At 35.2% G+C, this 10814-nt stretch overlaps 1 protein-coding gene across 1 annotated transcript; it reads right to left on the reverse strand.

The window, feature by feature from the left end:
* Window positions 1–5075: 5075 nt before the first annotated feature.
* On the reverse strand, window positions 5076–8856 carry LOC124839170 (uncharacterized). Its single transcript, XM_047314910.2, has 5 exons — window positions 8613–8856; window positions 7293–8364; window positions 6875–7018; window positions 6316–6501; window positions 5076–5313 (listed from the first exon to the last, which is right to left on the reverse strand). The coding sequence occupies exons 2-5, from the start codon at window positions 8304–8306 to the stop codon at window positions 5233–5235; spliced, it is 1425 nt and encodes a 474-aa protein (XP_047170866.1). The 5' UTR covers window positions 8307–8364; window positions 8613–8856; the 3' UTR covers window positions 5076–5232.
* Between the last annotated feature and the right edge of the window lie 1958 nt (window positions 8857–10814).

Below are 10814 nucleotides of genomic sequence, written 5' to 3' on the forward strand. Positions count from 1 at the left end.
CTAATTCGAAACTAAAGACTCGTAAAAAGTGAAATGGAAGAACGAACAAAAAAAGGACGAAAGGGAAATGAGACGATTTTGAAAAGTTTTGAGAGGGATAAAGGAGTGCATAAAGAAGATTGTTTTTTTACCAAACGAGACAATTTTCACTCAACACAACTTGTTTTTATTCTTTGTTGTTTGTTGTTTTAATTGGTTTAAATTTTAATGTTAATTATACATGTAAATGAAATATTGATTATATATTTATGTGATGAGATTCATGATTGTAAACATAGTTATTTTCAATTAGAGAATATTATATTGAGATTTTAGATTATGTATTGTGTTTGAGATTTTATATGAGATATCCTAAATTTATTACTATTGAACTCAAAGAAAAATATTAGATTGTGAGAGTCAAATGAAGTTTCAATTACCTAGTCCGAGGTGTGAAAAACAATTGTATTTAGTGGGCCATAAGAATTTTACCGAAGGTCATGAGTTATTTGTGTAACAATCTAATTTTAACATTTTACCAATACTAATAAGAGAACATTTACATAATCATATCATGGAGTGAGCATAAATAAAGTTTATAAGGTGACACTACAACGAAAAATGCAAGTTATTGATATTTACATAAGAATCTTAATTTGTAAGTAACGTAGCTATTACATACGATTTTTACATACATACTTTTAAAAGTGAGTTAATTATGGATTTTTATCTACCAATTTTTCATATGTAAAATCTGTATTTAAATTTGGTGCATGGAAAAATTTGTGAAGGACGAGATCACGATGTAATGGTGCAAGATTCGTATGTAAGTAAAAAGATATTACATGTTTATTTTACATATGGATTTGAAAATCATTAAATATTAAAAATCAAAATTAAGGATTAATATACTCACTTATCAGAATTCTCCCACTCACTGACTCAAATTCACTCATAGAGAAGAAGAATCGTTCTTCTGGCGCTCATCCTCAACCCTCCTTAGAACCCTAAGATCCATTGTGTTTTTCCTCCGTGGTCTTTCCCTCAAACCCTAACCTCCAGCATGCTCATTCTCCGCATTGGCCCTCCCTTGAAACCCAGGCCTCCACTGCACGTTTTCTCTACAATGATCATCACTTAAAACCCTAAAAACACTAACCTTCACTGTGCGCCTCCTCCACAGCCCTTCCCTGGAACCCAAATTGTACCTGAGTACATATCCATCTAAAAAGGAGGTTCATTTTGTAGGTATTGGCATGTGAGAGAGAGGGTTTGCTATTGGTTTTTTCTCTTTTATCAAAATCGGCCATGTCATTCATTTCTGAAGAAGCTTTAACGTTTAGGGTTTAGGATTCTATGTGCATGCCATTATTTACTTGCTCACAAGCCATCGCGAGCCACAATGTGCATGCCATTCATTTTCTGGTTTGATTACTTAGTCCTGCCTATTCTTCTGCTGTTGGGATTCATGTTCCTCAAACTTTCATGGAATTTTCAAGAGTTAAGAAGGGCAATAACAGAAACACTTTACAAAGGTATGGAAGTGAAAGAAAATTAGATTTTTGTGTCTGATGGTGCACAGTGCGATATTTCTCGTGTTAAGGTAAGTGACCTCGTTTTATAGATTGATGAGGATCTAGCTTACAACAAAGAAAAGAAAAACACTTGTCCACATTTCACCCATGAAAATATAATAATTACTATTTCTGCTATACTTGCAAGTAGATGCTTCTAGACTCTAGTTTGTCAATAGCTCTACAGGATCCAACTTTTCCGATAATTACTTTTCCACCCATGTTGAACTTCGATAAAAAATTAAGCTTTTAGAAATAAAAAGTTAATGAAGTGATGAATGGTGATGATCGGGATACACAGATTCGAGCGTGATTGTTGGTAGGGTTGGAAGGTTGAATGCAGGGAGTGGAAAGTACAAAAATATTGTGCACATGAAGTGTGAACTAGAGAACACATTTCTTCCCAAACCTATGGTTGTTGGTGTTTGTTGTGCTTAAAAGAGCTTACATTAACTCGAGCTATTGACATGGTTGTATTTGAGCTTAATCTACTAGAAGAATTTGATTCATTCTTTAAGAAATTGAGTCTGGATGATAAATTGCCTATCAAATTCTCCAAGTGATAATGTACCACATGATCGGACAGTCGTCACAGTCCATAAACTTCATATGACCGGACGGCTAGCAAAGCAGACAAAGGCGTCGGCAGGGACGAGCGGCCTCATAAGCGTAAATGATTAATGTAAAGAAAATTAAGGTAAATTGCGTTTAAGAATATTGGGCCGAGATTAAAATATCGGTGTCCAAAAACTATAAATATAAATCAAAGGTAAAAGGTAAGTAGAGAAATTACTCTGCATTTATTAGTGTCATTGTCATATTGGATTATCGGATGGTTCAACTACTAACTTTGGCATCAGAGTATCTTTAACAGGTACACCCCCGGCCGAACGAGCAAACAAGAGACGCAGGGAGCAAGACCGGACAGCAAGAAAAGACAAATTGTGAAGGTATTCAGTGACATAGCCCCATAACCGAAACAAATAAATTGTTAGATAGAGAAGTTTTTGAATTGCAAAAAATGTAATTGTCAATTTTTTAAGTTGAGGTTCAAACAATGTAATTTTCAATTTTTGTATAAAAGACATATCTTTCAAATGTTGTCGTTGAGAATTTGTACTCTCAATTTGTTGCATTTATTATTTTACTTTTGTATCATACATTTTTATTGTGTTTACAAAAGCTTCTTTTCTGTGTTATTACTAACAGATTCAACTTTCTGATTTTGGCCTACAAGTTAAATACAAATTTACAAATTTATCTGTAGGTAATTACATATAAATTTATCCATAGATAATTACATACATATTTATTTGTAGATAATTACATATAGATTTATCTGTATGTAATTTGTATGTAATTACCTACGAATAAATTCGTATGTAATATTACCTAAGACTACTTTACTTACATATTTTTGTTCGTAGGTAATCCGTAGATAACACTATCTTACCATTATTTCTCCTAATTTTCCCTTCTCTTTTTCATTTTTTGAGTTAATAAATAAAACCCTAACTCTCTCTTTTTCCTTTTCCTGTGTTGTTATTCCAAAACCTTCTTCACTTGCTTATCTCTCCTCGTATTAGGGTTTTTTTTGGGTTTACTTTCCTATGCAAATGCTTCTTCTTCTGTTTACTAACTTCATTCATCAATTTGTTATCTGATTTCACTACCTCGATCAAACGGTTGGTTTTTGAAGCATCATTAACCTTGAAAACATGCCATATCTTTAGAAAGAGAAACATTACACTATACCCTTGAGAACTAAAACAATAATATGATGATTAATTGAGACAAACTGTTATATGCAAGTTCCATAATTACATCTTCATGCCCCAACATTCTTCAAAAAAAAATAGCATAACAAAAATCTAACCATAATTTCAAAGCAAACTATATAATAACAGGAGAGTAAAAGGACTAAACGTCACCAGAAGAGTCAACAGCGAGAGCGACTTGGACAAGCTTTCGATGGAGTTCAAAGGAGGAGTCGGCGAAGGACTTGATGTCGCCAAAATGTTGTTTTGCTTGTCCATTTGCCGCCAAAGTTGCATAGGATGTGAAGACTTCCATGGCTACTCTTAGGGAAACTCCAATTCAAAACTAAAAACTCGTAGAGAGCGAAATAGAAGAATGAAAAAAGAAAGGAAGAAAAGGAATGAGACGTTTAAGAAGTTTCGAGAAGGATAAAAGAGTGCAAAATTTTAAGAGGAAGGAAGGGAGTAAAAAATTTGGAAAGGACAAAAAATGGTTGAAAGTTTTAGGGAGGTATTGTTTAGTATAGATGTTTTTGGTATTGGAGAAAAAAAATTAGGGTAAAATCTTAGAGAAAAGATGTAAAAAAATGAAATAAAAAATAAAAAAATATATTATAATATGAAAAAGTTATAAACCTCTTAAAAAAGAATTAAAACCTTCATAACTATTGTCATTTAGTCATTTTAAGAGAATATTTTAAATCATTGTGAGATTTTTTATAATTTGTGCAAAATAATCTCCTTAGGATAACAGTGTGTTAATATATCTTTAAAGCCAAACGAGGCAGTGTCCCTAGCTGTGACAGTGAAGAAAATAATATTGTTTTAATTTTAAGATGAACTTGTGGTGTTCATGATGCTTCTTGGACAATTCCAATTTGCCACAAATCCCAATACAGAACGTCTCTAATGCAAGAAAATGCTTACTGAGTCTTTTGTAGCTACTAACACTCAATGCTTTTAGATAAGGAAGTTCTACCCCTCAGAATAAAGGCTTCACATTATCACAACATTGAATAGTCAAATACTGGAGAGTTGAAGTTTGTAATGTCATTCTAAGGCAAAACAACTTGCTTTCTTGTTATGACAAAATCTCGGAGACTATAATCAATTTTCTTAATCCTTTGGGTAATGCTTCCAATTCTAGGCATCCAACATGGTCCAACACTTGCAAAATTTGAAGCTCAAATATAGAATCAGGGAGTCCCATAATTTTTGGATATGTAAATGGGTGCAATATATTATATTTGAGATTAATTTGTAATATGGGTTAAATATGTTTTTAGTCCTTGAACTATCAAGCGATTTTGGTTTTAGTCCCTACTCAGAACTTTGATAGTTTTTAGTCCTTATTGTTTTGAAACTCTGTACTAACTTTTAATTTTTTTTAACTATCCATTACGATCCATGTTTACATACAATGAAAAAAAAACTGAGTATATATATTATAGCTATGCAAAACACACCCAGCAATGAATCATTCATTCATAAAAATAATAAAATTCTGAAAAAGTCATACATATATAAAACTAATTGTGAAATTATTAAATTATAACCACTATTTTCCCAATCATCAATATTATGATCCCACATTTATATATTATAGATGTGCAAAACACACCCAGTAATAAATCAGTAATTCATAAAACAATTAAAATTCTGAAAAAGTCATACATATATACAACTAATTGTGAAATTACTATTTTATATCCACTAATTTCCCAATCATCAATATTATGATCCCACATCTTACACTTTTGGAAAGTCGAATAAAAATGATAATCCATTTATTACAAAGTATAAAAAGGTGTAAAAATTGTTAGCAACAACACTAAAAGATAATTATAATTAATATTATTACAAGAGTCATGGCAGTATACCACACAAAACCCACCATGTTTAAGCTTGAAAGAAAAAGTAAGTTACTTGTAATGCCGAGACGCTTCCCAAACCAGCTTATCCATGAAATGACATTTCTTGTCAAATCCCCAGCCTGGATTACTCTGCATCATATTTCAGACCAACCATAAATAATGTGCAGAATATTCCTTCCAGTAGCTTTCTCAACAGCAACTCTCATATTTAATTGAAATAAAAGGCAATAAAAACTCAAAAAGAACTTAATTGAAGATAATATATATATATATAATTGAAGATAATATATATATATATATATATATATATATATATATATATATATATATATATATATATATCTGAATTCATGAAAGGATAAAAAAGACAAAGAAGGATTGTAAATCAATCTCAGGACAAGTAAATTAATGCCAGACTCAGGAAACTCAACACATTAAGATTCGATATTAGATATAGTCTCCTTTCCCGATTCAGATTAGTGCAACGCCAGCAACATTTGTGACTACAGCCATAATAAATTGATTACCAAAACAGATGCAAACTTCATACAATCATGAAATAGAAAGGTTCTGAATCAACTCTTTAATGTACAATGCCACAATTCACTTTAATATGGGGAACTAAAGTTTGGGAACCCCTCGGATTTCTAATCATACAGTAAATGTCTATCTCATTCCACCAAAGTCAACTCCAATACCTAACAATCTTCGTGCATTCCTTGCCAATATCTTTCAATAGATTTAAACAAATATTAAGCTTTAGGCAGAGAATTGATTTTCCTATCCATGCCTTGTCAATATCAACTGTTCAGCCTTGGTACAAAATCAAATACATACATTTGGGCTTTATATTATCAATTAGAATTAGATTGGGATTCATAGACAAAATGGCAAATATTTGTTGGAATTTCAATTGATTATGCAACTGTTGAGAAACAGTTTCTCTTCTGATATAAAATTACAAGATAACTATACTAAGAAAAGGGTTCATTTACCGCTGACTTACACGAGAGAAAGTAGAACATAATCCGCAGAGATACTTATAATAAGAATATCAACATAAGAGGTAAACAAGTAGCCAAGTATTAAGACATTTTACACCCAACACAATATCAATATTTAGTTCCAAACCTGAAGGGAGACAACAGCACGGTTAGTGAATTGTTTCACTGAAGAAGGTGCACTTTCAGGAAGAGTTTTAGCAACTCTTTCTAATTCTTCTTGTTGCTTCTTTGCAGTTACCCTGTCTGGTCCGCTGTAGTGATCAACAATCTTTTTCAACAATGGAACTCGTGCCATTGTCTCTTCCATTATTTCCTAGTATGATACAAAGTTAGAAAAGAAAAAGATCCCAACACATGGACACACACCCATAAACTGCAGTAGAGAACACTAAAAACAACATCCTTTACCCGCTAGCATCTATAAAATAGACAACTATTTCGAAACATAGTAACTGATACGGTACTTGTTCTATGTAATTGCTACACAGGTTTGATATGACAAAGATAGTGGCAACCAAGCCACAAAATTACTGTTGAAGAAGATAGTGATGAATTAAAAGTTAAAAAAAAAAAACATCAAACATCAGTATCAAAACTTGTGCCCCGAAACATTTGCAATTAGTGTTACGGTTAGAATCCTAAGGCATAAGGCAAGGATAATGGATAAGATTAACAACAAAATATACCTCCCACTCTTCCTGACTTTGGATCCCCTCATATGCCATCAAGAATGGTTTCATCTTCTCAAGTGCATCCCGAAGTGGAATTGGTTCCTTCTCATCAATATCTGGATTATCAAACTCCACCAAATATTCCGGCTCAAATTCAATCTGCAATAATCAATAAAGAAGGCGAAAAAAATACAAACAATTAAACATGGAAACAGGGTAACTAAACATAAAATAGGAGTTTGGCTCACAAAACTTCCCCGAAAGAAATGTTGTCTTTAGATCTAGAGAATTGGATGATTATAATGAGTTTCCTATAGCAATTCAATTAAGACTGGAGAATTTCCCTATATGCAGCTAAGCTACAAAATTATACTTCCGCTACCTCTAATTATTTCTCAACAAATAAATAATGATGTCTGTAGAAACCACTTACTGCATAATTGATGTCTACCGCATCCAAATACGCATCCTCTAATGGCGATGGCAAAACTCTACAAGCCATCTCCTCAAATCCTTCAGTTAACTGATTCATTATCTCTGGCCCAAACTTTTTGGCTAATTTCTCACCATCTGCATCATCTCCAACATATAGCCCTGTAGCATATGAATCCTCTGCATCCATTTGTTTTCCACGTCTTTCATCCACGTCCCTCCCTCTGAATCCTCCTCTTCCCATGCCTCGACCTCTGCCTCTGCCCCTGCCCCTGCCAAGCCCACCTCTCCCTCTAAATTCTCTTCCTCTTCCAGGGCCACTTCCATCGTCGTCACCTCTTAACAAAAATCTCCGTGCATTCCTCACTGCATCATCCCGGCTTGGTATTGGTTGTTTCACAGGCAAAGTGTCGGATGCAGCTGCACCAGGAGCTCGCGGAGGGCGAAGATGCCTGTTGTCTTCTGTAGCTCGCGTTTCCGGATCTGGCTGCTTCATGGGCTTCCCCCGTCCAAATCCAGACAACACTTCTAGTACGCTACCTGGAAGTTTGTTAACATGCTCAACATCAACAGGAACACCATCTGTCGCTGCTGGAGATACACTGTCCTCTCTTCTGAAAAAAATGGGCTTTTTGGGTTCTGGTGGCCCCAAATCATTTGGAGGTTGAGGTACAGTAGCTCGGCCACGACCAGCAGGTGGCTGATTTATGGAAGATAAAAACGATGAGAAAGAATGAAGACCTGACTGAGGCATTGGCTTGCCCCGGCCATGGCCATGGCCAAAACCAGGAGGAATGGGAGACTCTGTGGTGTCAGATTTGGGCTCACTGGAACTAGGCTTACCAGGAGCTCTTTCATTCAAATTGAACGGTCCTGAACCAAGGAAGGAGCCTCCACGACCACGACCACGACCGCCATCTCCAAAACCAGAAGATGAAGAAAATGCAGCTACCGTTCTTCTGGTGGCATTTGAAATAGTGGGGTTTGGGATCCTTATTCCAATATTGCCTCTCATTGACACAGTGAAACAAATGCTTAATTGGAAAATTCAAAGAGGCTTCAGCTACATCAACCTGATGTCCCCAAAAAAAAAAACACAATACCAAATTTATATGAACTGTTACGTCAAACTAGCACATAAAAATTCACATTTCAGAACACACTTGCATTGCATATTTATTTTTCTTGTCCTGTTTATATACACCAGTTTTAAGTTTACAACAACCACTGACATAATTGATGATTAGAAAACTTTATCCAGTTCATTTTTCAATAATCTAAAACAAAATCAATACTGGCCGTCATTATCAAGATCACGAACCTAGTTAAGTGCAGAATAGTTTTTTGTAGACTCCTGCAAACTCGAACAAACTCGGTCAAACTCGTGTAAAACCGTGGGTTTAGCAGCGATTCAGCGAGCTGAAACGACACTGATTGTTGCGTTTTCCTATCACGTCGCTTCTTCTCAGCTCCGCTCCATTTTGTGATTTTGATTCTCGTCTACACTCTGTAATCTCACTGCTCCCATTTCCTTTCTGTTGTCTAAGTTTCAGACGTTAGGGTTTTAGCTTTTTTTTTTATTTCTACCCCTCTTACTACTAAGTTGAACTGGCCTACTTTCAAATCCAAAATTATAAAAGAATAATAATGTTACAGTAAAATAAAAATATATACTAATCATAATAATAATATTACAAAAAATAAAAAATAGTTATAGTATCAAATAATATTAAATTATTATGTTATGTTTTAATGGGAGTGAACCCAAGGCCTTCTTTGTATTGGAACGCAAGGCCTACCATTCCGTAATTGTATTGTTTATTGGTTATTGTAGCACACACTAGTAAAAAAGTAGTATTAGAACGCGGCTGATATGCCTCGGTTTCGGAAGACCCGGTGCCTATACCCGATACTACCTCGGTTATCAAAGAAACCGAGGCATAAAACCCTCTGCAACTCACCTGCTATCTCTGCTGATCTCTGCTGCTGTCAGGAAGTCAGACAGACCAAGGGATTCCGCCTCGGTCCTTTGCAGAACCGGTGTCTAAAGCATGGAGCCGGTTAGTTTAGAGCCGGTGCGGACATACGATACGACCTCGGTTTTGAATGAAACCGAGGCATATACAATTATTTTGAATTTTTTTAAAGATGTTTAGGCATCGGTTTTGTGCAGAACCGCTTTTGTAGCTGGAATACGGCATCGGTTTTAAACCGAGGTAATAACCTTTTCTTTATTTTTACAAACGCCAGTTACAGTGCTTTGTCTTCCACCCTCGTTTCAGAGTTTCTCTTCCACCAGCCCTTCTCTCTGTTTAGCCAGCGCAAACCTCGGTTGCGGTTGCCATTTCTCTCCGACCAAAGACGAAAAGCGAAGTGCTGCAAGGCGAACCTCGGGTTCGATTTTTGTCGCGAGTGGCCTTTGTCGTCTTCTCCGTGCATCCATCGCCGTGCCGCTACAGTTCGACCCGCTCCTTCATCTCCATTGTCTCCGGCGAAGCGCCTTCTAGGTTGGGTGGCTCTATTTCTCTCGCGAACAGTAGGAGTATTCTCTCCAAGCGTTGCTTCTGCCATCGTTCCCGCCTCACCACCGTCGCTCCACTACTTTTGCTGTCGTTGTTTGCCGCCACGGTAAGTTCTTTACAATTGCATTTGTCTGTGGTGATTGATATCTGTTTGAATGAAGAAAAGAATGTCTGTGGCTATTGATATTGGTTTTTTTCCCTGATTTTTTCCCTTGATTGGAATTAATTTTCCCCTGTTTGAATGAAGAAAGGAATTAGTGATTCTGTAATTAATGCACCAGATTTTCGATCTATGCTTGGCTTATTTCTTATTGTATCGAAACAGTGGTGGTAGTATCTCTGTTGTGGATGTTGTTGTTGGCGTGTACGTTGGGTGGTGGAAGCTGACGATTCACGAAATGGGACCCAAACTTGGAACAACGTCAAGTGTGGTTACTACGTTATGTTTTGGATGATGATCATCATCCGTGCACATTACACCAGTGGATGGGAAATGGTAATATTTAGGTTTGAATTTTATGTTCTCTATATTTGAATTTCATATACACTAATTGAAATCATTGTACTTTATGCAGAGATTTAATAGGACTGCTTCAATTCCAGACAAGTCAATCCAACTTGTGAGGAAAACACTTGCTAAATATGTAATTCATTTATATAATAGTATGTAGTAGATTTTAGGATATACTAATTTTAAGTTTATGTTTCTAAGTTGTTTTATGTTTTTCTACATTACTATATGTTCAACATGTACATTGCATTGATTTATGCTTGGTCCCTTGATTTATGATTACATTGGATTGATTTATGCTTCTAAGAATTTGATTTATGATTTCATTCAATATATTTATGTTTTAATATAGATTTCATTTAAAATATATGTTTCTGCAACATTCTGGACTGCTCTGGTTATAAAAAAATATGCAGGTCTGTTTTTGTGGTTGGGAATGTTGCAAAAACAGACACCATTTTAAAAAAAAATCGTACTTATATGCCTCGGT

Source organism: Vigna umbellata, unplaced genomic scaffold (assembly GCF_029865625.1).
Source record: "Vigna umbellata cultivar VRB3 unplaced genomic scaffold, Vumbellata_1.0 scaffold_806, whole genome shotgun sequence".
NCBI lineage: Eukaryota > Viridiplantae > Streptophyta > Magnoliopsida > Fabales > Fabaceae > Vigna > Vigna umbellata.

Excerpts from the sequence above, each read along its gene's own strand:
- LOC124839170 (XM_047314910.2), bottom strand. The coding sequence starts at position 8,306 with ATGAGAGGCAATATTGGAATAAGGATCCCAAACCCCACTATTTCAAAT. Across the intron at positions 6,502-6,874 it reads AAAGTCAGGAAGAGTGGGAG|GAAATAATGGAAGAGACAAT; the intron begins GTATATTTTGTT and ends GTATCATACTAG. Across the intron at positions 5,314-6,315 it reads GTGCTGTTGTCTCCCTTCAG|AGTAATCCAGGCTGGGGATT; the intron begins GTTTGGAACTAA and ends AATATGATGCAG.